This window comes from Curcuma longa, unplaced genomic scaffold (assembly GCF_044706935.1).
Source record: "Curcuma longa cultivar G26 ecotype Majalengka, Jawa Barat unplaced genomic scaffold, ITB_CL_G26_1.1 utg18532_np1212_1030455_RagTag, whole genome shotgun sequence".
Taxonomy (NCBI): domain Eukaryota; kingdom Viridiplantae; phylum Streptophyta; class Magnoliopsida; order Zingiberales; family Zingiberaceae; genus Curcuma; species Curcuma longa.
Genome location: NW_027435598.1, coordinates 216,068 through 241,482, shown reverse-complemented (window position 1 = coordinate 241,482; position 25,415 = coordinate 216,068). Strand labels below are relative to the sequence as shown.

Sequence of the window (25,415 nt, the reverse complement as noted above, 5' to 3'; positions counted from 1 at the left end):
GACCAGCCTTTGGCCCTTCTCCGGGTAACTCCCACATCAATAGCTCCTATTTATACCCTCTCCGCTACTTCATTCTCATCCACCCCATTCTTCCTCTCCTCTCTTGTTCCACCCCCCCCATCAGCACCACTCCTTATCTTTCAATCCCCACAAGCCATGGCAAAGCATCACATCGCCACCTTCTTCTTCCATTCCCTTCTTCTCTCTGCCATCTTCCTCAGTTGCCATGCAACAAGGCGTGAGCCAGCAGATCATCCTTCAACCACTCACCAAACGGTACTACTTAACTTTAGTATCATTTTTTTAATTATTGAGTTTGTTTGATCTTTCAATATATTTGTGCTTGACAACAGACTGTTGAAAAAGGCAGCAGCGGCATCTTCCATGAAGAATTTTGTGGAAAAGGTGTTGATGAAGAAGAGTGCTTGATGAGGAGAACCCTTGTGGCTCACACTGATTACATTTATACCCAAGGCAACAATAACTAACTAGCTAATAAATCTTATATATGCGTATGCAATTAAGGAGATATTAGTTGTATCAATTATGTATGCAATCACTGCTACTGTTAATCTTATCAATATATGTCTTGCTATGTTCTTATCTGTTGTGAAATTAGCTTCTCTATGTTTTACTCTCTTAGTTTATAGACATGTATAAATATATATATGTATGTTTGTTGTCGAATACTTGATATTATCTCTGCCATGTAAAAGAATATTTTGTGAGAAAATGAAGTTAATGCAAACAATGCCATATATCCAGCAATTTACTCAAGTAAATCAAGAAATAAAACAGTAAAAACTAAATTGGTGTGATTCAAACAAATTATGATTAGACCAAAATGAATAAGATTGCATTCATGTTCAACAACTATAAGTGATGCCATGCTGCTATGCTATCTATTGATTGCAACACATCTTAAGGTATCATCTTGAGTTATCTAGTTCAAGGTCGCAAGGTTGCATGATCTTTTGTAGTTTTTTTCCTAAAAAAAAAGGCAATCTATCATCATTATGAACATTATAGATACAAAGTTGACTTTGACAGTCTAAATCAATTAAAGTATTCAATTTCCAAAAATTAAATTGGTCAACAGTAAGTATTTACTCTTTTTAAAAATCAGTTTACTGCATGTCTCTCCTTTAGCTCCTATATGACTCGAGACACTAAATTTGGGGCACACAATAAAATCTCCATTAATGGCTCTCGAGAAGGGCAGCCGAGTTCTAATTAAGGACATGGTTTGCTGTGCATGCTGAGTCCTAGATTGCATCAATCTCATCTCAAGTCAAAGATAAGAGTAAATGTACTAATTATTTAAGCATTTTGGAATTGAAGAACTAAACTACTGCTCTATTGACTTTTGTAGGAGTTTGAATAAACTTTTAAGAATAATAATAAAAAAATCAATCACCCAAAAAGCCATGATTCTTATCCTATTTTATTTTTACTTAGTCACTACGCAAAGCAGATAGCAGAATCCACAGACAAGAATTGGGTTAAGTACTAAAGTTCCTCTTTACCAATGATCCAATGAAAGGGTACTTTCACCATGACACTTGTTTTACAGAAACGATATCTATAAATCTATAAAATTAGTATATCTATATCTATATCTACTAAATTGGTGTACATACACCCACGAATTTAGTGTACTATGGAGCACATAATTGATAAAATACACATATTTCATCATACTCGCACGCTATATGCAAGTATATAATACTGTTGCACTTACGTCTACTACATGGATACATCTTCAAATATATAATTGATGCATCTATAGTCCGGTGAAATGCTCATTTCTTTTTGTTGTACAATAATATATGCAAGTCTACAAAATTGATGCATCCATGTTTATTAAACAGTTCACCTATATTTACTAAATCAATGCATCTTAAAAACAAAATTGGATGTCTACGATCAGATAAAATATTTCAAATTTTCTACTATACTTATTTTAAGATTCACTGCAGAAAAGATATGTGGCCAAGACACCCAACTTTCCAGAATCCACCATACTAAGCTAAAGCTAAAAAGGAGCCGCACTGAATGCTAATAATTTAATCTCGCAAACCTTGATGCAGTTTGATGCCATGAAGTGTGGAGTTTCTTTTTTAGGCCTCATCCTGATCCTGTAATGCCACAAAGTAGGGTGCAAAGTGTTTTAGTCACAAGTGAAAGGAATGGATTGCATTAATGATCTTTTAGTTGGTACCCATACAGTAGTGGCCGTGGTGGTGCTGGTGGATCTCCAATGGCAACTAGAGGAGGCTTTGCTTTCAGGAAAATTTCAGTGTTGACCTTGTGCTTCATTGCAGATGTTGGTGGAGCACAGAAGCATGCACTTTATGCAGGAGCTGTAATTAAAAATGTGTCTCAACTCGAGTTAGAATTGCAAGTGGGCAAGTGGGCAAGTGAGCAAGAATGAAAAATTCCAAGTGGGGAGAAAAAGAATCATCTTGTTTTAAAGAATTCGGGCACTGGTCAAAATACAATGCAAGTCAAGAACCAAGAAGCATAAATACCTAAAACAAATAAGAACACATCAAAAATTTAAAATCTCATAATAATGAAGTTCAGATTAAACTACGGATTGAAATACTGCAAGACAACAGACAAAATTAAAAAGAATACAATTCATTCTATTAGAGAATATGGCAAATTCCAATTGCAATGCAAAACATTAAGGATATTGGCTACGAGACATTTGCTCAAAGATCAATTCATCCGAATGATTGCAAAGACATTTCTCAAGCACAAGCCTTAAAAAAAAACTCCAAGTAAAACATGTGGCACAGTAAACATCCAATTCACTACCTTGGGACTGTCCACCTTCCACAGAGAAGAACTGGCCATGTAATGTCATACTGAGTTTTATAGGTTGAAAAGCAAGTTACAGATAAGGGAAAAAGAATGGGTATTCAGACATAGTCAGTTATTAGTAAACATATGAGCCACAACTTGCAAGATCTTTTCTGTAGAATTTTACAAAGTGATGGTATCAGAACTAGACCTCTTTATCATGGGTGTTTTGGTTGTCGTTGGATTGGGGCTATCCCCAACTCGAGTGCATGCTGGTTCTGCGAGGAGGGAAGAAATGCCAAATGATTATGATTGTTGTTGGATCAGAGTTAGCGCATCCTGGTTCCGTGAGGGGGGATACTGTATGATTATGACTAGCTTCATCTCCAAAGCAAGGTTGCCATGACCATACTGACGGGCAAAATTTCTGACATGATAGCCTTGTATTTACTAAAAAGATAAAATCTTATAGGTTTATGTGGTAGACCGACAAACACATCCGGTGATCATCAGGTGGTCAGTCATTTTGGCTTGGTGGATCCTTCGCCCTTTTACAAGTGATATCATTAGAGTCAATCCCTGCTCTTCACTAGTGAGCCTGGGGATCCTTAGACAAGAACCACAATAAAGAGATGGATGTAATTTTTCTCATTCACATACTGGAGTTTTTCACAATGGGAGTTAACCTAGAAGTTAGGCTAATCTCCTACAGAAACTTTTAAAAGTTTGGTGGGTTGCTATAAATACATGACAGTTGACCAAGCTTATACTATTTCGTAATTATTAAGTGAAAAACTGTCTTCTGAAATGTGAAGGGTAATCTTTATAGGTTTTATTATTCAACATGTGCAGCAGATGGGTAATCAAATAACATGAATGACATGCTAAAATTCATCAACACATCGTCAGTATGCTACTCCACAGTACATCAAGCAGAAAATAATTTCATTGTATGCAAGGTCTCATTTATATAGTAAAGTGCTTCTAGAGCTGCTGGTGGTGACTACATAGTACTCCCAATCCATGAATTTCTAGAATAAGTTCGAACAGTTTAAAACCTCTAGATGAATCTTTGGTAGGCAAGTTGCTTCTGTTTATTCTGAAAAAAGTTGAAATGTTTGAGATAATAAGAGCATGGATAGCCATATAGTTGTTCAGCAATTATCTGCAAAGTCCTATTGTATAACTCTTTCAAAAGAAAACCACTCTCATCTACTTCTCTCCCCACTATTTCCACCTATGCCTAACATGAAACAAAGAGTATCATAACGATGGTGTCTATAAGTAATTGTAGTCCCCAAGTAACAAAATAATTAAACTTCTTATGGTGCTACAATTACCCTATTTGACAAAGATAACTTTTTTCATTAACATTTCAAACAAACAAAATAAATCTTGAAAAAGTAGGATTATGAATAACACAAGTGAAATATTACACAGGTGTTAAAAAAATTTTAAAAAAAATAATGCAAAAGAAGACAATACCCCATTTGCACACAAAATAAAATTTCAGGAACTCAATAAACCCTGAACTATGTTGAAAAGTAAAAAGGTAAAACATTCATAATTATGAATAGATAATTTGCTATGCAAGCTACATATTTCTGAAAGATGGTTTTCACATTAGGTTCCAAAATTTAAATTTTGACTTTCAATAAAAAACATAATGTAGATGTACTATTATCTACAACATCAAGATACTCTTGACATAACATCATGTACGCTGGCACACTATACGCCTAACATCATGTACTTTCACATTAAGTTTTATGGAAATTTCCAATGATATAATTTTTTACTTTCTACATAAATATAGAACATAACATAGTTGTACTAACATCATGTACATTGGCACGCTATTCATCTAGCACATACAATCAATGATGAAGTTTCCATTAGATAAACATTTTGCAGAATCCACCATCACTCTGATAATTTTCTATATTTCTCTTGCACAATGTTCCCTTCGCCTTTAGGATTACCAAACATTATTGCTAATACTAATGGAGCACCTCCGCATTGTATCTATATATCCTTCTACCCTAAGTTGTCGACTAATGTATTATCTGCACTATTTTCTTCTGAAAAACAGAATAAAAGACCTTCAATTCTTCATATATGTGTCTTGATAAGACCCGGAAAATGCACTTTGAACAATTATCATGAAAACAATCATGTCAGCTAGAAGTAACATGAATTTCCAACAGAATAATATTGTCCACCTTATTGCCGTTTGTTCAAAAGAGCATTGTTGTTTCCAAACATGAGAAGTTGCAATGCTCAAAAACATACTTATGCTGGTGTCAAGAATCTTGTTCCAACACATAATTGCATGCACAAAGCAAGACATATAGTGATCGCAGCCAATGATTTAGCACTGACATATCTCACCACCTCCAAACCTCTTTCTGCTACCTCCTTGTGAATTACTGAAGCCCCTCTCCTTGCAGAATCAGACAATTTCCAAGATAGAAAATTAAGAAAAGATCTCACGGTCTCAAATGTCACTCTGCCTGTGACATCAAGAACAAGCTTCCTGTTGCAGGGAACTGCCAATGTGGAAGAGACTCGTTCAGCCCATGCAACACTATTGCTGACATTGTGATCGTTGAGACAATTCCTTTGCCGATTAGATAGTTGTTCCAACACTTCTCCTTCTTGCCCAATAATGTTTACTCTGCTCACTGAGGAGGTCAAGGAGCTCTTATTATTCATCACACGATAAGAAGTCTTGACAAGGGTTTCAACAGCCCCATTACAAACCGAAACTAATATGTCCTTCATCTTTGCCTCGTGCTCGGGGTTCGTAAGGCCAGAGAAAATCTGATCATACGGATTGATCACCATAGTCTTCTCAAGGTACACCGTGACAGCAGTGCTCACAAACTGCTGAATACAATCAGCCATGAACTCCCGGGAATTATCATCAGAAAGCAACCGAAACCAAGTGGGGATAGCTTCATCATTATGCCGTCCAACTGATTCAGCACCCGTACCACCCGAACGGATAGCCAGTACGAGGTTCCTCGCGAAGCTTCCCACCACTATAGAGGCGAATCCCGTGCCCGCTGGGGAGAAGAGCTTCTCAAAGAACCGATCGGAAAAGCCAGGGGAAACAATTCGAGGTCCCAACCCGCACGATCCAACCTTTCCACCTCCTTCTGAAGCGGAACCCAAACCCCGGGCGATCCCAACAGTAACGGCTTCCGAGAACCTCGATACCGACGCGGTGAACTCCTTCGACGCTGCGATCTTGGCCAGCTGCTTCAAGCTGGTCGGGATCTCGTCGTTTTCCGAACGGAGGAACCGGTTCAAGTCATCAGAGACGAGTGCGACGGCCTCGGAGACGGAGACGAGAGCGTTAAAGAGCCTGGCGAGCTGACTCCGCCTCCGCGCGACGGAGGGGCGGTGGTAGAGCCTGTAGGCGCCATAGCCGGAGAACCCAACGGCCACGGCGAGGATGAGCCACCGGCGCCGGCGGCGGGAGATATCGAGCGCCGAGGACGCGAATTGGAGCGCCATGGATATGCAATTGGGGCGTAGGGTTCCGTGACGGGAAAGAATGGCCACGTTTTTTATATTTTTATATAAAAAAAGGACAGTAAAGTCGTCAAGTCAATTTGCACAATATTATTTTTTTAACTTTTTCATTATAATAATAATAATTATGATTAATTATTATAATAGTTAATATAATATTATAATAATACTAAATAATTTTTATAACTGCTGTTATAATTATTTAAAAATAATTTTGATCTATTTAAAATAATTTTAATTAAATTAAATCTTATTTTATCATATTAATAACAAATATTTTAAATATAAAATACGACACTCAGAAATACTTTTTTAATGATTTACATAATTCGAAGCGATTTATTATTTTTTCCCCTTTAAAAAAAATGAAAACGAGATATTTTTCCGCTTGTTAGACCTAGCAACGGTGATCACGATTCAATAACACGGTATGCCCCGGATCCGCTTGAAATATCATTAATAAAAATAAATGTTAAAAATAACATAACAAAATTATATTTGTGTATTTATTTAATAAAATGAGCATTTTAGTGCTTTTTCCCAGATCCAAAATTGAAAGCTAGAACAATATTGAAACACACTGGCCAGGCAGAATACAAGAATTCTACAAATCTTCCTTACAATAACAAAACAAAAGAGAGAGAGATTTAATGAAACAATAAACACAGAGTGATTATCAATTTTTTTGGGTAAAATCATATCAAATGAGGATACTAATTACTTCAAACACTTGTTGAATAATGAAAACCATTTGCTTTGCCTTCAATGCTGTTGCCATTTCCATGGGAGCCTTGACTGGCTTCTCGCATCAATTTGTCTACAACTTCCTCAAACCGCCGTCGGAAGGTTGGCATCCTTGAGATGGTCAAACTGAAACCCTGCAGCCTGTGGAAGGTTGTTACTGGTAAACAAGTCAAAGATGGAGCAACAATGGCTTTTTTAATGATGGAAATGGAAGTGTTATGTCTCATTCATGGAATCGATACTTATGAATCAAAATTTTACCTTCTTATCAACCCCTCCAGCTGAGCTCTTTTGACCTCATCAGATGGTGCGACTCCACCGTTTTGCCAAGCACTAACCCTTCGAGTGTCACCACAATAAAGAGCCAGCTTCTGTAGATACTCCTCTTCTTCTGGCTTCAACTTTGCGGCACTAATTTGTTCTTTAAGAACAAGCATAGGCTCAAAAAGCCAGTCAAAAATCATTCCCTCAGGCCTATTAACATATGTGAGTTCAAGATTATCTCCTGCAAACGGTAAGTGATTAACATAAACAATTCAGTAAGGGAATATTCGAAGAGGAAAAAATGCAAACAAATCATAGAGAGATACAGGGAGGCCTCATACGCATGATAAAGCCGACAGAACTAAACTTTATGGAACGAACGCAACATTGCAGAATTACACAGGAAGGTAACCCAATGTTAACTATCTTGTTCTTCGAATTTTGCCATTCCTCCAGATCTGGCATATGAATAGCACCAGCCTGAATAAGCTCTGTTCCTACACTCTCACATGACTTGAAAAAGTTCTCCCATATCTAAGAGAGAATCGAATTATCAGATAAAGTAATTTCAAAAAATTTAAAAGGCCATATTAGTTTCTTACCACAACTGATTTTAGCTCCTGCATCTTCATTGAGGGTGTCTTAATTAATGGACGTTTTAGAGGAACAGGCTCAGCAGAAGTGGGAGCCCTCTTCAGTGGAAGTGATAAGGACCGTGAAACAGAAGGCTTTTGGCGATATTTTGGTCTGGATGACAAAACATACACATCCTTTGAAGGACAAGAACTACAGAGTACAGAACTACTAGGAAGAAAGAAATATAAAGCATTATATATTTAACATTACGAAATTTGTTTGTTGAAAATGGATGACTGCTTTGAGGGAAAGGTGGCACATTAGATTTAATAGAAGGCATGCTCACTGTAAAAACAATATATACAAAGATAGACTTAATAATACCTTGGAAAGCATGAACCTTCACGCATGTAAAGGAAATCATTGGTGAACTCATCAAACATAGATATCACAGCTATGACATAAAGAATTCCACTCTTTGTAGAGTTTTCCTAACACAAGAAACATAATTGCATCATAACCAATGAAAGGATCATAGTTACAGGTCAAGATTTTAAAAAAAAATGTTATTCAAAAAGACATTGCCTCTCTAGTGGGATATACATTCTCATGAAGAACTTTCACTATGTTGTACCTGATATACGACAACAGAAGCATAACATCCAAGGAATAAGCTTGAAGAAATTCCAGCAGCAGATGCCAGACAAACTGCTAGAGGCCACAGTAAAATCAGAAGCCCAGCAAAGGGAACACAAACACTTTCCAAAAATGGACCAGACCGCCCCAGAAGATCTTGGATCAACTGGCCCCATCCTTTAAGCAGCATAACAGGTGCCTTGTAAAGTACTATAAAGCTAATCATGGGCACATCTATGAAGACACCCAAGAGTCCTGCCAGCAAGCATCCAGGTACCTGTGATATCCTGCATACGAGTAATTCAAGGTTCATTAAGTAATGGTATCAGATTTCCTTATGATTAATTTTAACCAAGATGTGGCCTTACAATGAGTTCAATGATAGGATGTCTATGTAGCATATCAAATAGTCAGTTATGATTTTCTTATACATTGTTTCAAGAAGTGTTTCATGCAATCACACAAAACATAATATATGCAAATTCAGTGTTTCGCCAAATTGAATATTGCATATGCAGCAGTCAGATACTACTCTTAATCTTAAGTCAACTTACAGACATACCTAAGTGAAATAGAGTTATTAATGAATCTCAATATTTCAGGTAAATTATATGTGCTAGTCTTGGAATTTAGGGAATTCCATCTACCCGTTCTAATTCAAAGTCTCCACTAATGCAAAACGTGATAATGCTCACGCCAAGCGCCCCTCATGGCTGGCCTCACAAGTTAATCTACCACCTAGTCTTAATCTATAAGGCATTGCTATTGATTAAATTTTCAAACATGACAAGATTTACATGATAATTTTTTGAAAATTTGTACATATGAAAGCAAAGTATTTTTGGTCTTTGATTTTATTTGTTTGTGCTTGCACATGTATATTTTAAAAAGGGAAAATGAGCAAATACCCCCAACACCTCATGCCACCTTTGTTTCTTTACAATATGAAGGTAATGAAAACATAATATCCATATAAACAAAGAAGTGCATATAACAGAAGGTCTTCAGAAAAAATAGCAGTGCACAGCATGGCCCTCATAATGAAAACATATTTGGTATATCGGCCATGTAAATACTGACAAATACCATGTCACTGCTATTTGATCTTCAGTTAGAAAGGTCAGATTCTCCTCCTAGATCCAGACATCCAGAGGATTAGAAAGGATTTGTCAATAAACTTAGCCTCCACAAGAACTTCAACTATTTATTTAAATATTACAAGTTTACAACTATTAATTCAAATATTAGATCAGAAGAATTCCCATATGATGTACTGACTAAATTTCATTTATAACGCTTATGCCACGAACATAGAAAAAAAAAAATCCTTACGTTATTAAGTTTTTTTCAACAGTCACTCACTTTGTGATTCAAAGGCTGCTTGCAAAAAACAAAATAGTATTATCATAATTGCAGAGAGGACAAATAATTTAATTTGTGAACCTTGCTATTGAATTTTTTATGGTCAATTGCTATTGAACATTGACTGCATAAAATCTAGTATGTATAATTGTATTGGGTCGCATTGCATTAAGTTTACATTGATATGATAAGAGGCAATGACTTATGATAATTAATAATGACAAATAAAATGTGCAATATTCTTATGGGAGATTATGTCTACAAATATATATAAATATTCTAGGCAATAAGTTTAAGATAAACTAAGCAAGTAAGCAATTTCTAAGATAAGTAATTCATAGAGAGCCATAAATGTCAAAAAACAATGCAGGGTTGGAATCTCAAAAGGATACCTCATGTCCATTATTGTCTCACCCCTTGCCTCGAGTAATCCATCCATAATAGAGAAATATGTATGGAAGCAAATATCCTTAAAGTCTCGGACAATGGTAAACCCTCTTTTAATCGAACTCCAAGTGCCAGCCTACATATATCATATAGACAACCAATATCCTTACTCTAACATGTAAAGTAGTGCCAATTAGTTAAGGTTAATTGGGAAATTGAGGAGAAGAAGAGAATAGGAAAGAAAATCAAGATTCACACCTTGAAGCAACTAGTGAACTTATTTTGGACCCCTTCCCTAATGGCCTCAAATGTTGCCATTAGTGGCAAAGCAATTCCAAATCCTAGACCTGCTAAGATAGCACCAATCGTTGCAGCAAATGGCCATAGCAGAAGGAGAACTGGCATTAGCATCAGTAACAGAACTTTCAGCAGTGAACCAAACTTCTTTGTCCTGACAAATTAGAAACCAGAAGGCTAATAAGACATGCCATATTCCTCAAATTAAATTTAAAAACAATAAAAGGCAGGAGGAGATTTTTAGATGATTTTCCCAAAGGTAAAAAAATACTCAATCATAGTAGAGGAGAAGGAAGAACATTGCCCGAACAATTGTGAACAAAACAAAACTACATTGGCATGGATTTAGATTGAAGATAAAGGTAGAGGATAAAACACCCAAAGTTATCCAACTGTTGCATTGTGGATAAAAGTCACCCAATATACACGTACATCTAAGAATTTCACTCCTAGACCTCGTTGAATATGCACCTATGTGCATTCCTCCAATTCACTTGTACATCTGACTCTATGTATTCATAAAATTTCCATCTATATACTAGGTGTTTTTCCTTCCTGTTTCTCAATGGAACAAAAAAGATGATTTCACCTTCAAGTATCAGCCTTGTAAGATGCATGCTTGTTTTGAGAGACTTGACAAACTCTCTTTGAGAAAATAAGCAGTAAATAATTTTTTTTTAAAACGTAAGATTCACGCCAACCTATCATTGCTCCTTGCCCATAAGGCCTAGATGGGTATACTATCATTAATTTGATCTTGACTGCATGATTTAAGCTTATCAACTTAGTGTCGCGTTATAATAGGACTAATGTGCATGTGCACAAAGTGACAAAGGTGTTGATCTTAAAACTGAAGAAGAAGGCAGCTTTAACAAAAGCGCCTAAGAGATCACGAGGTCCCATTAAAAGCGTCTGATGGTTTCTCTCTGTAGGACAGAAAACATTCCAAAACATAGACATATTATTATAGATAAGTGAAAATAGGTAACTAATCAACGAAATTTACGCTTCAATTATTACAAAGTGGGCCTCCCGTATCCTTCAAAAGAGAGAGCTTTTTGTTTGTACGCGCAAAAAATGTCAATTGAGTTGTATATCCTCATTGAATCCCGATGGCACTCAATTACCGCTTTCAGAGGTAGAATCAGAAGACAAAGACAACAATATAGCATTCGGATTATGAAAGAAGCACACAAATGGATCATGATCAATGACTAACCTAGCGACACAGTAACAAGTCCAGAAGGCATGGCATGGGTAAAGTCCCACGATCAGGGCGGTTATCCCGACGAAGACGGTGACAAACACGATTGGTGCTATAATCGCCGCTGAAAAGGTGAAAAGAGTAAGGGAAGCCGTCATTGATAGATTGATAGATCGATCGACCAGGAGAAGGGTTCCGACGCATACCTTTGACAATGGCGAGGAGGAGGAGAAGAAGGAAGAAGGGAATGAAGGCGAGAAGGTGTCCAAGGCGAGAAGCGAATCCTAGGGGCGCGTCCATCGCCGGCGGCCGAACTCCAGCCTCCTCGCTATCTTTCTCGCTCTAAAACACTGCGAGTGGCATCGGCTGCACAGCGGAGCAGTTGTGAAGGGTGCCGCTGGCATGGGAGACGCACGTGATGTGGGGCCCGTTGATAACTTTACCGCAGTTGTTAATTGCGTCGTTGTTCAACGCTTAAACTCAGGTTATATTCCTTTTGATGTGCTGTCAGTCACAAGTGGGCCCATTTTTTAAATATAAAAACAATCAGAATTTTAAACATCTCTTATTAAAAAATAAAAAAAAAACTAAAAGTAGATCTCATTATAAAATTATTATAACAGTTATTTGGTAGTATAGTGATAATTTTAAATATATTTAAATAATTTAATTAAAAAAGTTTTTTATATAAAAATATTATATTTTTGATATTTTTTTTTATCATGCTTCGATTTATTTTAACACGAATATTTTTAAGATAAAAAAATATACTTTTTAAAATAAAAAGTATCTTTAACAATTCTAATAATTACGAATATCTTTTTGATTTAATTATAATTGCTTTACTCTATTTATCTAAAAGAAGAATAGAAAGGGAAATGGAGTGGTTTAAGTCTCTCCTTTGTCCTAGGGCGAATGTTTATAGGCAGAGGTAGCTCATCTTTTATTATTAGTAGTAAATTCAGCATGTCATTCTTTTGTTATTAATAGTAAACTGAACATTAAAATCATGGAAAATAAAGAACAAGTGCTCTTATCTCTAGAATCTTATCTTGAGAATAATGAAGCATAGAGATGACTCTTTCTTTTTGCTATCAGTAGTAAATTGATCACCAATGCCATTTAAAAGGAATTAAAAACATATTACAATGATTATTAATGTTTAAGGCATAAGATTGAAAAGATACTCAAATAAAAATCAAACAAAGGAATAATTTACACCCAAGTTGGTGAGCTGTATTTTTTAACTAATACAAATTCATGATGATAATAAAATGTGCAATGACAACAAATACGACAACAGTACAGTTCACTCTCTATTTAAACTTTGACAGATGATCCTGATTAAATAGGGAATTGGAAATGCTTCAAGAATTGGGACTGGAAGTGTTAATGCAAAAGCCACAAAATTAGCCAATCATAGAAACATCTGTCTTAACTATCTGATTTCCTAGTTGTACAATAATGTCTACAAGATACTGAAACAGTAGAAAAACTTGTTCAGGCAATGTTCCGCTTTCTTAATCTGCTCGCAATGCTGTCAATGGTAGCATTTAGATCTTCAGGCGATTTGTTCGCCTTCTTAGCCACAGCATCCTTTGCAGTGTTCTTGTCTGAACTAATTACCCCAGCTTCAATAGACGAGTTGATTTCCTTGCTAATCTTTCCATTTTCTACCTTGCTTTTATTCGCATCGGGATCATTGTTTGTGTCATACTCACCATTATGAACATCGGGAGAGGTCAGCTGCTGCTGTGTCTGAATAAGATAATGCGCCACAGACTTGTATCCCAAATTTGCAACCTGTTTTTAGAACAAATTATCAAATATCTAGTGAGATTTAAACTGATCAAGAAACTTCAACTACATTTAAATCTTTGGAAATTTTGGCAACACTGACAAAATGGTGGTCACTACTAAAACTGAAAGCTATTAGATGTTACAAAACATCAGTTGCCTATGAGAACAAAATTGTTCGCTCCAAAAGATTGTTCCTTTGAAAACTGTTATCAAGTTACTCCCAATCACATTTTTCAATTACTTTACAAAAAAAAACATCTACTGGAGAAACAAAGTTGGCATCATTAAGCGTTGTTTTTCTTACAAAATCTGTCAAATTGGCATCATTAACTCGGAGGAAAAAATTAAATTGGAGCAAACTCGAAGGGAATGATAAGTTTTCACCTTTTTGTATAGAATGCCAGTGGGCACCAATCCTTTCTTTATTCTACATAAACTACAATTGCAGATGCCTCGACAGACTGGACAAATCCAATTGGGATTCTTGCTGGTTTCCAGAATATTTTCACCATATCTAGAAAGGGCAGTGCAGCTTAGAACTAATTAGCATATGATATAAATGAGTAATGGAGGATCAGAATATGGAAGTGCTGCAACTGTTAAGAACTATGGAAGTCAACGGAGAACCATAAACTTATTGGTTCAAGGTAACAAGTTAAAATCATTCAAATGCCATAGCACCTACCACAATAAATACCATATTTGAAATGATGCCAAAGAAGATTACTCATGCAAGATAAAAGAATGAATTGATAACAGAAACATATGTCTTTCTTTCTGTAGAAAAAAATTACCTATTAAACAAACAATTTCCACAGAATTGCCCCTGGAGTAGCTGACATTTGCTACAGTGCGTATGATGATCAAGTGTCTTTTGCCTGCAAAAGTGGAACAAAAAGCTAATACCACACTACCTTGACTTTCTTAAATGAAAATTTAAATTGAAAGATAAGAGTAACATAAGCAACATGATCATTATGCATGGATTGAAATATCGAGTCAAATCAGAGTTTCAATCCCTGGATGGCTCAAGATAGTGCCAATATTACTGTCGGAGGCATGCCAAAGGTATAGAAGAGGAGTAGAAGCTGACATCAGTGTAGGTGTGTTGAAGGAGAAGGAGAACCAGTTTTAGTGAAAGGAGAGGAGGAAGGGTGGCAGTGAAAAATAAAAAGGACAGTAGGAGACGAGGCTACCCAAAGGAGGAAGGGGAGCACTATGGTTTCAATTTCTTTCGGCGCGAAGGGGAAGGGTTTGGCGCAAAGCTTCCAAAAGAAAGCTTGCATTGTGATGCTAGGGGGGAGACCCATGAGATGGAGATGGGTTCTATGATGTGGGGGAGGCCATCACGAAGAGAACTGTGGGGATGAAGATCCACATAGACAATCTCATGTGGCAGTCAACGGACACAACAAAAGGTTCCATCAGTTGAAAAAGAAAGGAAAAAAAATCAAGAATTAGACAGAGCAAATAATGATTGAAGTACACAAATTCATAAATAGAATGTCTACTTAGGATTAGATGGAAAAGGCAAGTATTGGGCAATGCTAAAAATGACAGTTGAGGTGCGCTAATTAATAAAAAAGAAGAAGAATATCTGCTTTAAGTTATGTCTTCCCGATGTCACAATCACAAATGTAATTAACTTTGCTGTGAGTGTGTTAGTAAACTGAGTACAGTGGCTCAAATCTTGCAACACTATAACATTTTGCATGAAGTGAGAGGATTAGAAGAGTAAAAGTAGCATATATTCTTGCTCACCGGCACTGATGGCATGTTTTCCCGTTTATAGGATCATATATGCGCCTTCCATCTTTACCAAATCCACAAATCTCATATGAGCCTAGTAACTTCTCATGCTCAACTGCATAAACCTCTTCCTTTGCACCTGCTTCAATTGAAACTGAGTTGCTCTTCTTAGAGTTCAGGTTTTTATGACCGTTTTCTGCATAGCTAACTGGGGCTACATTTTGCAATCTAGTTGATAACAAGTGAACAAAGTTAACCAATACACAAAGAAGTAATTAAGCAAGCCTCCACAAGTCAGGCGTATTCTACAAACACAGATCCAAAGTTTTAACAAAACAAGAATATCAACACAAACTACATAAATTCTAATTCTTTAGAGTATAAATCCTGAATTTGCACTTCTATCCATTTTCCATATTTACGAAGGACGTTGCTCTAATAGAATCTAAACAAATCAAAGTAGCTACGGCCAATGCAGACAAAACCCTTGAGTTTCAAAACATAGAAGGATAATCTGTATGAACTGGATCAGAGAACGGAAAGCGTTACCGTCCCCTTGAAACCACCTAATCGGAGAGATTACCAGTGGCAACCCAAGAAAGGTAGTATCACCCCAGAAATCATGACAAAGGGAACAAAAAAAAAAAAAAAACACCTGGAGGATCGCCTTTTCGACGTTGACGAAAACAGAAACTTCTTCGCTCCAAAGTTGCTGGTAACGTCTCCCCTCCTCCTGCGGCGTTGGTGGGACTGGGGAGGGTTCGGCGGGAGATGAGACTTGAGTTGGAGGGAGAGGTCGAGTATGCCGAAACTCCGCAATCTCTCCATGTTCTCCTTGATCCTCTCGCCTCGCAGACTCTCGTAGTCCGCGGGACTGGCCGGGGCCGTCGGCGATAGGGCGGCCTGAGGGGGACGAGGGGAGGGGCAGCCGCGCCGCCCCTCCCGCGCCTCCTTCAAATCGATCGCCGGCGCCTCGAACGTAGCCGCCTTGCCTCGGGTGGCCACCATCGCCTCCCCCCTCGCTCGATCGATCGCCCACGACCTAGAGGCGAGGAAGAGTTCGCCCTCCTCGATGCGGTTGCCAACGGTCGAAAGACAGACGGAAATCAAAAAAAAAGGACGGGATGGTTCGCTTTCTGTCACTGCGTGTCACGCGATTTGCACGTGACCTTTTTGTAATTGGCGGCCCATGATAGCCATTGGACCACGTGGCGGTTGATCCGGCCTATGAAGTTTATATAGTTTTGAAAATTTGGAGGTTATCTTGAAAGGTCTAAACTTTGTCTGGGGGCAAAATGAAAAGTTTCCGTCAATTAACACCGTTACAACAACCCGTTGCGATACAAGACAATTAGTTAACAATTAACGTCCTAAATCCCCGGAATCTTTTTCGATTTACCTGCAAAAGACAACCGCACCACCTATTTCCACTTCTATCCTTCTCTTAATATCTTTTCTCCCCTCAATTACGACAGTCAATATTGCAATATCTGTTAAGGTCAGGGGTAATATAGTCATTACCCCTCCGCGTTCCGTTACTCTCCGTCCCGTTTCCGACACTCTTCCGCTTGTTGCTCTCGCCTTTTTTGAGAGGGCGAGAGGGCGAGCGAGAGAGACAGAGGAGAGAGAGAGAGCAGAGGAGATCGAAGAAAAGGATCGCTGCGATCGAGTCGAAGGAGAAGGAAGCGAGAGGCAATTTGAGTGATTTGTCGTCGGATTCTTCTTCAATCCTTCGGTTAGCCCTCTTAAATTGCTTCTGCATCTTTTAGTTGGATTGGGTGCTTTCTTCCTTGCGGCCGTCTGCTTTTTGAATCCTGTCTTTCGATCTTTTGCTGCAATATGTTTTTATTGTTTTTGATGGCTGAGGGAGCATCTCTCTCCTGCATTGGTCTGTCTTGCTTTGCGGATGGGGCGATTCATGAGTTGTGGGGGGTTTTTTTTGTATGTTCTAGGGTTACTAATTCAAAGTCATTAGACTTTGATTATGTAGTGTTTATCTCTGATGTATTAGTTTTTTTTCTTCATCTATCATCTTATTGACGCCTGGGCAGTTGATCTTTTTCTTCCTCGTTTTCTCCTTAATTGGAAGTTGTGGGATTGGAATCTGTCAAACCAAATGTTTGATTTTTTTGTGACATTTTGTCTTATGGCTTCGATATCGTTGTTTGCGCCTCTATACCTTGCCATTTTTATGGTTTGCTTGTGGAATTGTTTAAACGTGCATCTCTGGCAGGAGAATCAAGTTTTTGTCTTGAGTTTGAATTAGTTCAGATTGCCCTTTGCATTTCAAATTTCCTGTTAGCCGTGATTATTCAGGAAAACTTTTAATGGAAGTTCGTATAAGGTAGTTGGGTTTAGTTCTAATTTTTATTTTGTCTCAGAATCATGGTTAAATATGTTTCTTAATTGATTATTGTTTGGCATTAATGGCTCCAATTTGATAGTTTATTGTTGTTATTTGTATATGTATACATTTATGCATGTGACTAAGCAGTAAAATCCTGAATTTTAGGAAGAAAAGAAATCAAACGAGCATATCAAGGCCAAGGAGTATATGCAATGTAATATTTTTTATTCTTTCATTTTCTGCATGCAGTTTTTTTTTTTTTGTTCCTAATTTTTGGTTAAAGTGTCAACTTGAGGATTTAAGTTTAATTGTTATGACAGTCTTTAATGGACTCAAGGTTGATTGACATTGACTAATTATTCTTTCCAAAATCTTGAATTCGTAGGAAAGGCATCTAACTATATTTTTATGTTTAATCTATTAATCCATACCCTTGGTAGTATTTGTAAAGTTCATTTATACTGTTAAGTGTGCTAAATTTTTTTTTTTCATTCTTCTTCAAGTTTCTCATGTTACCCTGGAACTATAGACCCACAGTCAAGCAATTCAACCTTTACAAAGTAGGATTTCTTGTTTGATTTTTTTTTTTATTATACTTACTACGATTAGCTGACCCCATCTAGTGGGATAGGCTTGGTGGTTGTTGTTGTTGTATACTTACTAGTACGATAAATGTAAAAGATCTAGGACTAGTATGGGAGTGTCTATTAGATGTGCAAAACATTTACTAGCTACTGGCTTAATTTACATATCCCTGTCTTTGAAATTTTTGCAGGCTGTGTGATGACGAACTGTCTGAGCATACGTAAAGTTGAATAAAGAGGGGGTTTTTCTTCTATTCTGCTGCAAGATGACCAATTTTAAGCTAGGAAAGAAACAAACCTTTGCGAGCTCATCCTGTGATGTTCAGCCTACAAGTATGATGGAGCCACCTTCTTCACCTATGAATCTTAATTTTGTCAAGCCAAAGGAACAAGTTCAACCTCAGTCTGCAGTGAATTTACCACATGGGAAATCATCCTTTATACTTCCAAATAGTGACATCGATGAATTATTGGAGTGCCCTGTCTGCAAGAATGCAATGTTTCCACCTATCCAGCAGGTTTGTTGAGTACCAACTGGAAGATCATTATTTCATGGAAACTTATATGATACGAGTGATACAATTATTTGCCTTGATGGATCTTTTCCTGCAGACTATGATTGTGTGTGTGTGTTTTTTCCCTAATCATGCTATTTAGAATTTCCATCTGAGTGCTTCTTTCGAAAACTAATACCTTTGGTTTATGTTTTTACAGTGTCCAAGTGGTCACACTTTGTGCTTTTCCTGCAAAAACAAAGTCAACAACAAGTGCCCTATCTGCCGAAAGGAAATTGGTCACATCCGTTGTTTAGCACTGGAAAAACTTGCCGCTTCACTCCGCTTATGTTGTTCATACCATTGCCTCGGCTGCAAAGAAATGCTGCCCTATTACAGCAAGTTGCAGCACGAAACACAGTGCATTTACCGGCCTTACACATGCCCCCATCCCGGTTCAGATTGTCCCTTCACTGGAGACATTCGCGAACTTCTGTCGCATCTAAGACAATGCCACAAGTTGGATCTTCAAGTAGGAAGCACTTTCAATCACCGTTATGTGAAACAGGATCCTCGTTCTGTCGACAATTGCTCGTGGACTCTAACTGTAAGCAAAGTTGTTTCCATGTCATACTGCATTTTTACTATGACTACTTGGAAGTTTCGTTCATGTTAATACTTCAATGCACATTGGTTAGTAGAATCTTTTTTCGGCTCATGTTGATCGTTATCACTTCCATTTGATTTTTGCTCTCAGTTATTCAACTGCTTCGACCGCTACTTCTGCCTGCACTTCGAGGCATTTGTGCTGGGATGTGAACCAGTTTATATGGCCTTCATCCGTTTCCTAGGGGAAGAGTCTGAAGCTAGAAAATTCAACTATTGCCTTGAAGTCGGAGGTCATGGGCGCAAGATGAAATGGCAGGGTGTGCCTCGAAGCATCAGGACTCACCACAGGGTGGTCCGAGACAGCCACGATGGGCTCCTGCTTCACCGGAACCTGGCCCTCTATTTCTCCGGCGGTGACCAAAAGGTGCTGAAGCTGCGAGTCTCCGGCAGGATCTGGAAGGAGACGTGATGCATAATTGAAGGATTATGGAAAAGCATCTCATCTCTTGTAGAGGGTTCCAATTTATTTTTTTCATTTTCATTTTCATTTTTAGCTGTCTTGGCAGTTGCAGTCCAGGGTCTGATTGAACCTTTGTGTGTTTAATCCTGTGGGCTGGTGTAATTTTGCAGTGATATGTTCCACTGCATTGCTAAAATCTTAGCATATAATTGCAGCTTGATTTGGCAAATCATTTGCTGGTGAAGTTCAATTTTGTTTTAATCATTTGGAACGATGTTTTAGAAATTGGTTCAATTAGTTTGATCAGCATCCAGAGGCCAATCAAGCTGGCTTGAAAAGGGGGTCGTTTACTTCTAAATTGATCAGGTGAAATTTGAATATTTGAATTATTAAAAAATAAAATTAAACCGATTTGAAAATTGAATTGTAAATAAGTTAAGTTAAATTTTGTGATGTTTAAATTTATAATTAAAATGATTATTTAAATTTGATTTATTTTTTTATAAGTTTGATTTGAACTTATTTATTTATCTATTATTGAATTCTCAATTTAAATTTAATTATTTAAAATTTTTATATTTTTAAATTTATTTGATTAATAGTTGAATTTAATAATATTTATTTATTTATTTTTAAAAAAATTATTTATTTACTATATTGATAAAAAAATTTATTAAAGAATATGATTTATAAATTTTATTCATGAATGAAGTCGTTTACAATTTCAGTTCATGAATATCAATAAATTAAATATAAATATATTTAAGTTTGTTCATTTAATTTAATGAATTATTGAAATTTATTTATTTAATTAATTTTATATATTGAATGAACATAAATATTTTTTTAACAAATTAAATATCAAATTACTTACAAACATTTAATTCATTTATCATCCTATTTCAAAATGCCATACAGCTCTAGTTCAAACTCTTAGTTTAAAACATTGCTTTCAAACATAAAGTGATAATAGGAAATCATGGGAAGGTTTCATTGAGTAAATTAATAAGCCCTCAAATTTGAAATGAACATTCATATAATTTTTTTTAATTAGGATGATTTTTATCTCAAACTAATAAAATTAGGATTATTTTTTAGGTCAAACTAATAAAAATGAATAGTTTAAAAGAAACCATATGTTCTATTTCTTATTAATTTGAATGAAAACAGTATGTTGCTCTAATTTTGTCAACAAGATTAAAAGATCAATGACTTTAGGTATTTCGGGACAATGACATAGTCCAATTAGATCGCTTTTATGTATATATTTATAATTTTTATATCAATGTATTATTTGCAGAGTCTCTTTTTTTTTCTAAACAAATATTGATATGTTCTAGCGTAATTAGCTCCTTTTTTTCTCTAAAAATAAATGAATGTTTAATAATAATATTGGTTATTTTTGAAGATTTAAATTGAAAGTGAATCGAATTTTTTCACCTCCATTGACTTGAAACGGAATTGAACCGATATAACGGGAGAATACACCCATAGGCCAAATAGATAGGCCAAATATATCACTTCCCAGCGAAATCTAACAAAATCCGTGCGTGCTCCAGATAGATCCGTTTCCCATCCGACAACACGCGTCCCGCACGAGCGCTGTGGCGGCGGCGTGGCAATTATTCCGGCGACCTAGCCGCAGCTTCTCCAACACACCCCCCGCCACACGCGGCTACAACGCGGATGGCCCCCGCCGCTTTCGTGTGGGCCACGGGCGGTACGTGATTGGGTTCGTTATGTCTCGTCGTCATTTAATCCGGGTCCGAAGAAGCACCGTCCAGCCGTATTCTGCTCCGCACGTGTTTTTTTTTTCTTGTTCTTTATATATTTCGCCGCTTCCGGAAGTCATAGAGGGTGCACCAAAGGAGGCCGGCTATGGCGGAGAAGCCCCGAGACGAGCCGCCGCCCGATCGCCGGAGGCCTGTGATCGCGTCGGGGACACGGAGCAGTGGGGCCCGGTTCCGGGCCGCCGCCGGGGAGACCGCGGCGGAGTGCGCAGCGGTGCTCTGCTGCTGTCCCTGCTGCCTGGCGAACCTGGTCGTCGCCGCCGCCGTCAAGCTGCCGTCTGCGATCATCCGGAGGATCCGGCGGAGGCGGCAGCGGAGGAAGGAACTTCTTTACCTGAAGGAAAAGAAGACGAAAGCCACCGGGCGCAAAGTCGGCACCGTTCGCGACGACGACAACAGCCGCGGCGCGTTCATCTCGACGGCGGCGGACGCGGCTTCGCCGTCGAATCCGCCATCAGAGGAGATGATCGAGTTAGAGAAGAACATGATCGCGAAGTTCTACGGCGCCGGATTCTGGCGGAGCCCTTCGCAAAGAGAGAGGTAAGAAAAACACACACAAAAAAAAAGAAGATTCCGATCGAAAAGAAAAGAAAAGAGCATCAAAAGATGTGATCTTTGATCGGAGATGCTCTGTTCTTGGATCAATCCCACTTGGATTTGAGATTTCTCCTTGTGAAAGATGAATTTATAAGATTTATCATGTTTGATTCCATTGATAAAAGAGGTGGAACTGGAAATTGGGGGAAGAATCAAGTCTTTGTTCCCTTTTAATTGTTGACTTGTTCCCAATTGGGTTCTGCAACACTGATTTCAATTCCCTCCATTGACAGAAGAATCTAAGCAAGTATGATAATAATTTTAATACCATATTTAATAGAGCTGAAATAAGATTTTCTCCAAATTCAAGAGTGAAATTAATTGAGTTATTCCTCCTAATCCAAGCAAAATCAAATATTAGGACATCTCATATTCTCATGGACTCAATTGAAGGAGATATGCTTAAACATATCACCATACGAACTTATTAATCAATACTAAATAGAGCTGAGATGAGATTTTCTCCAAATTCATGAGTAAAATTAATTGAGTTATTCCCCTTGATCAAAGCTAAATCAAATACTAGGCCATCTCATGAATTCAATTGAAGGAGATACGCTTAAACATTTTACCATAAATCAATCAAACAACAGAACATATGAACGATATGCACGTCTTCCTTGTGAGTGTCGAATTTCATCTTTTTGCAGAAGATATACACGTCATGTCAACATTATTGATTAATTGGAAACAAGGAAATTTGCAACAAAGATCAGGAACCATACCTTTTCAAGCAGCACACAACCTCTCTATTCACAAACGGCCACAAAATTAACAATTATGAGTAGGGCAGATTCAACAGCTACTTGACCCAGCACTGAAACCTGTTGGGGGCATGATTTCGGGTTCAAGGAGGTTAGCCACTGCCTTATCTTCCTCAGCATTGTCCTCAGGAGACATTGGCTCTGCTACATGCTCTGTGCAGTTCTCTATCTGAAGCATCTCGACCTTAGGCTTTGAGTTTGGCACATTTTTGTCTGCCATGCTAGTTTTCGATTTCTGGGATGGGAGCTTGGTGAGTACCTTTTGCTTTGGGTTCTTGGAAGATATGCCATTTGCCTGACCCTTGCTGGTTGCCGCGTTATCATTGGATTTGGTCGAATTCTCACATGAGTTGGCAGCTTCTGATGGATTGTCAATTGCAGTGACGGATGATTTGCGACGTCCAAGTTTTGGTGACCTGGGGCGTGTGGGAGGGATCTGTAAATCATCAAGGTTAGCGACCGTAGTGCTTGCTCGAAACAGTTTAGAGGCATTATATTTGGACGTGTAGAACTAAAAAGAAATATTGAAGACAAATACCGTTGTCCTAGTGAGTTTTAAGGGCTTAATAGGCCAGAGGCATCTCGCTCAAGCATGTAGCTTTATAGTTAGAGAGAAACCTCTTGCAGCTAACGTAGATAAATCTTCCCTTTCCTCACGAATAGAGAATTTTTTTACCCTTTCTTACTTCCTCCCTAGTATAAACTACCTACGCAACTCTACACTATAAACTCATAGAATTTTGCAGTTCAGTAAAACTATTCATACTGTAGATATCAAGGAGATGCTAGTCCAGACATAAATGACAAGTGTGATAAATCAAAGATGTGTCTAAATATTCTTGCAAAGAATTGGAGACTATTTATCTGCAAGAAGTGGAGACTATTTATCTTAAAGTAGATGCGCTAAGTAGATATTCAAAATAATTCATAGCAGACAAAGGACAGTGCTCAGGTAGGCCTATTTATTTGATGATAATAGCATCACCAATCATAACTCATAAACAAACTTGTGATAGAACACGGAAACCTGTGAATGAATGAACTTACCAATGCCTAATTAAGGTTGTGATAAGAAAGATGGTAACCGTACCTTCTTCAATTCAACTTTTGGAGGACTAGGTTCTTGATAAAAATTTGGCATTGGAGTGGCTTTGAAGTTCAAGCTCTTCCTCAATTGTCTAATCTCAGCTTCTTGATTTTCCTATAAAATATTGTTTTTTCTTGATAACTTAATTGGCATTCTGTCAGAAGGGTTTTGAAGGACAACATAAAAACCCTACATTGAAAAAAAAATGAGCACCTGAGATTTTGCCTGCAAGTTGGTCTTCTCAAGTTCCTTTGCATGATTCTTCTCTTCAAACATAGTGAAAAACTAAGAAAATAAAGATTGGATATTAGTTGTTTACATTCTTAACAAAATAACTCAGACAAGTGAATCTAATCACTCACCTCTTTGCGTTTCTCAGCACGCTCATCCAACCTAAAATTAAAACCACAGCCAGTGCTCTTTCTTGCACGTGGTGTTGTACTTCTGGAATAAACATAACAACAACCTCAAACAAAGTCTAAAAGGTTAAAACATGAAGGGCATTGGATAAGCATGAAACTTACGACGCAGTGGAGTGGGCATCATCATCCTTTTTGGTTGACAATGAGCTATCTGAGAATTTTGTTTTGACATCATATGCCCTGCATTACATGAAAAACAAATAGAACTTATTACAAAAATTAAAAATAAATAATATTGCATGGTTGAGTCATTTTTAAGCAAATATACTGCTTCAAGTTGTGGATCAGGTGTGTAGACAAGCATGCAATTTTTGCAGCAGTTACATTGAAAAAGCAAGTTCTGTGCATATGAAATTATACCCTATATTAAAACAAAATATAAGCATAGTTACATATGGATCAATCTCTATTCTCTAATGTTCTAATTCATTTCCCCAAGCATATCCAAAGAAGCTGTCCCAAATAACAGGCTATTCAACAAGAAAATAGATAAAACCATAACTAATGTTGTATTAGAAAGTAACATAAGCAAAGGAATTACATAAAGGTAAGGGAAACATGCAAAAAAAAAAAAATCTTTTTGTGTGTGTTGTTTTGTTTTGTGAAAAGAAGAAGCAGAAGTACTTACTTTCCATCTTCTGCAGAAGTATAATTTATAGGAAATTTGTCACTAATAATCGCCTCTCCTAAGTCCTTGTTCATTGCCTGGGTGAGCATATGTTTATAAAGGTTTGGCAAAAGTAAATGGTATTTTGTTAGAATAACCTTCTTCACGTAGTGTAGGGAAAAAACAATAAAACCCAGCCATGTTTGTACTAACCGATGTTTTCTGAACACTTGATGCAGTAATCTTAGCAGTAAGATGGCCTGCAAATTTGCAAGATAAACTCAGGA

At 37.4% G+C, this 25,415-nt stretch overlaps 5 protein-coding genes and 1 pseudogene across 5 annotated transcripts; 2 read left to right on the top strand and 4 right to left on the bottom strand.

The window, feature by feature from the left end:
• Positions 1-1,933: 1,933 nt before the first annotated feature.
• On the bottom strand, positions 1,934-6,352 carry LOC141819792 (protein PHLOEM PROTEIN 2-LIKE A10-like). Its single transcript, XM_074707046.1, has 3 exons — positions 5,031-6,352; positions 2,228-2,363; positions 1,934-2,138 (listed from the first exon to the last, which is right to left on the bottom strand). Exon 1 carries the CDS (start codon positions 6,328-6,330, stop codon positions 5,101-5,103), a length of 1,230 nt encoding a protein of 409 aa, XP_074563147.1. The 5' UTR covers positions 6,331-6,352; the 3' UTR covers positions 1,934-2,138; positions 2,228-2,363; positions 5,031-5,100.
• A 614-nt stretch (positions 6,353-6,966) lies between these two features.
• On the bottom strand, positions 6,967-12,155 carry LOC141819775 (putative membrane protein At3g27390). Its single transcript, XM_074707027.1, has 10 exons — positions 12,025-12,155; positions 11,834-11,942; positions 10,576-10,768; positions 10,323-10,453; positions 8,567-8,855; positions 8,317-8,423; positions 7,959-8,103; positions 7,698-7,890; positions 7,354-7,597; positions 6,967-7,233 (listed from the first exon to the last, which is right to left on the bottom strand). Exons 1-10 carry the CDS (start codon positions 12,116-12,118, stop codon positions 7,071-7,073), a joined length of 1,668 nt encoding a protein of 555 aa, XP_074563128.1. The 5' UTR covers positions 12,119-12,155; the 3' UTR covers positions 6,967-7,070.
• Positions 12,156-13,318: 1,163 nt separating this feature from the next.
• LOC141819729 (uncharacterized) lies at positions 13,319-16,375 on the bottom strand. Its single transcript, XM_074706975.1, has 5 exons — positions 16,023-16,375; positions 15,380-15,595; positions 14,413-14,496; positions 14,003-14,132; positions 13,319-13,621 (listed from the first exon to the last, which is right to left on the bottom strand). The coding sequence occupies exons 1-5, from the start codon at positions 16,373-16,375 to the stop codon at positions 13,319-13,321; spliced, it is 1,086 nt and encodes a 361-aa protein (XP_074563076.1).
• Positions 16,376-16,973: 598 nt separating this feature from the next.
• LOC141819776 (E3 ubiquitin-protein ligase DIS1-like) lies at positions 16,974-20,081 on the top strand. Its single transcript, XM_074707028.1, has 4 exons — positions 16,974-17,102; positions 18,490-18,816; positions 19,013-19,399; positions 19,550-20,081. The coding sequence occupies exons 2-4, from the start codon at positions 18,565-18,567 to the stop codon at positions 19,868-19,870; spliced, it is 960 nt and encodes a 319-aa protein (XP_074563129.1). The 5' UTR covers positions 16,974-17,102; positions 18,490-18,564; the 3' UTR covers positions 19,871-20,081.
• A 1,647-nt stretch (positions 20,082-21,728) lies between these two features.
• On the top strand, positions 21,729-22,422 carry LOC141819841 (uncharacterized). The gene has a single exon (XM_074707099.1). The coding sequence runs from the start codon at positions 21,740-21,742 to the stop codon at positions 22,193-22,195; it is 456 nt and encodes a 151-aa protein (XP_074563200.1). The 5' UTR covers positions 21,729-21,739; the 3' UTR covers positions 22,196-22,422.
• A 500-nt stretch (positions 22,423-22,922) lies between these two features.
• LOC141819837 (uncharacterized) lies at positions 22,923-25,371 on the bottom strand (annotated as a pseudogene).
• Between the last annotated feature and the right edge of the window lie 44 nt (positions 25,372-25,415).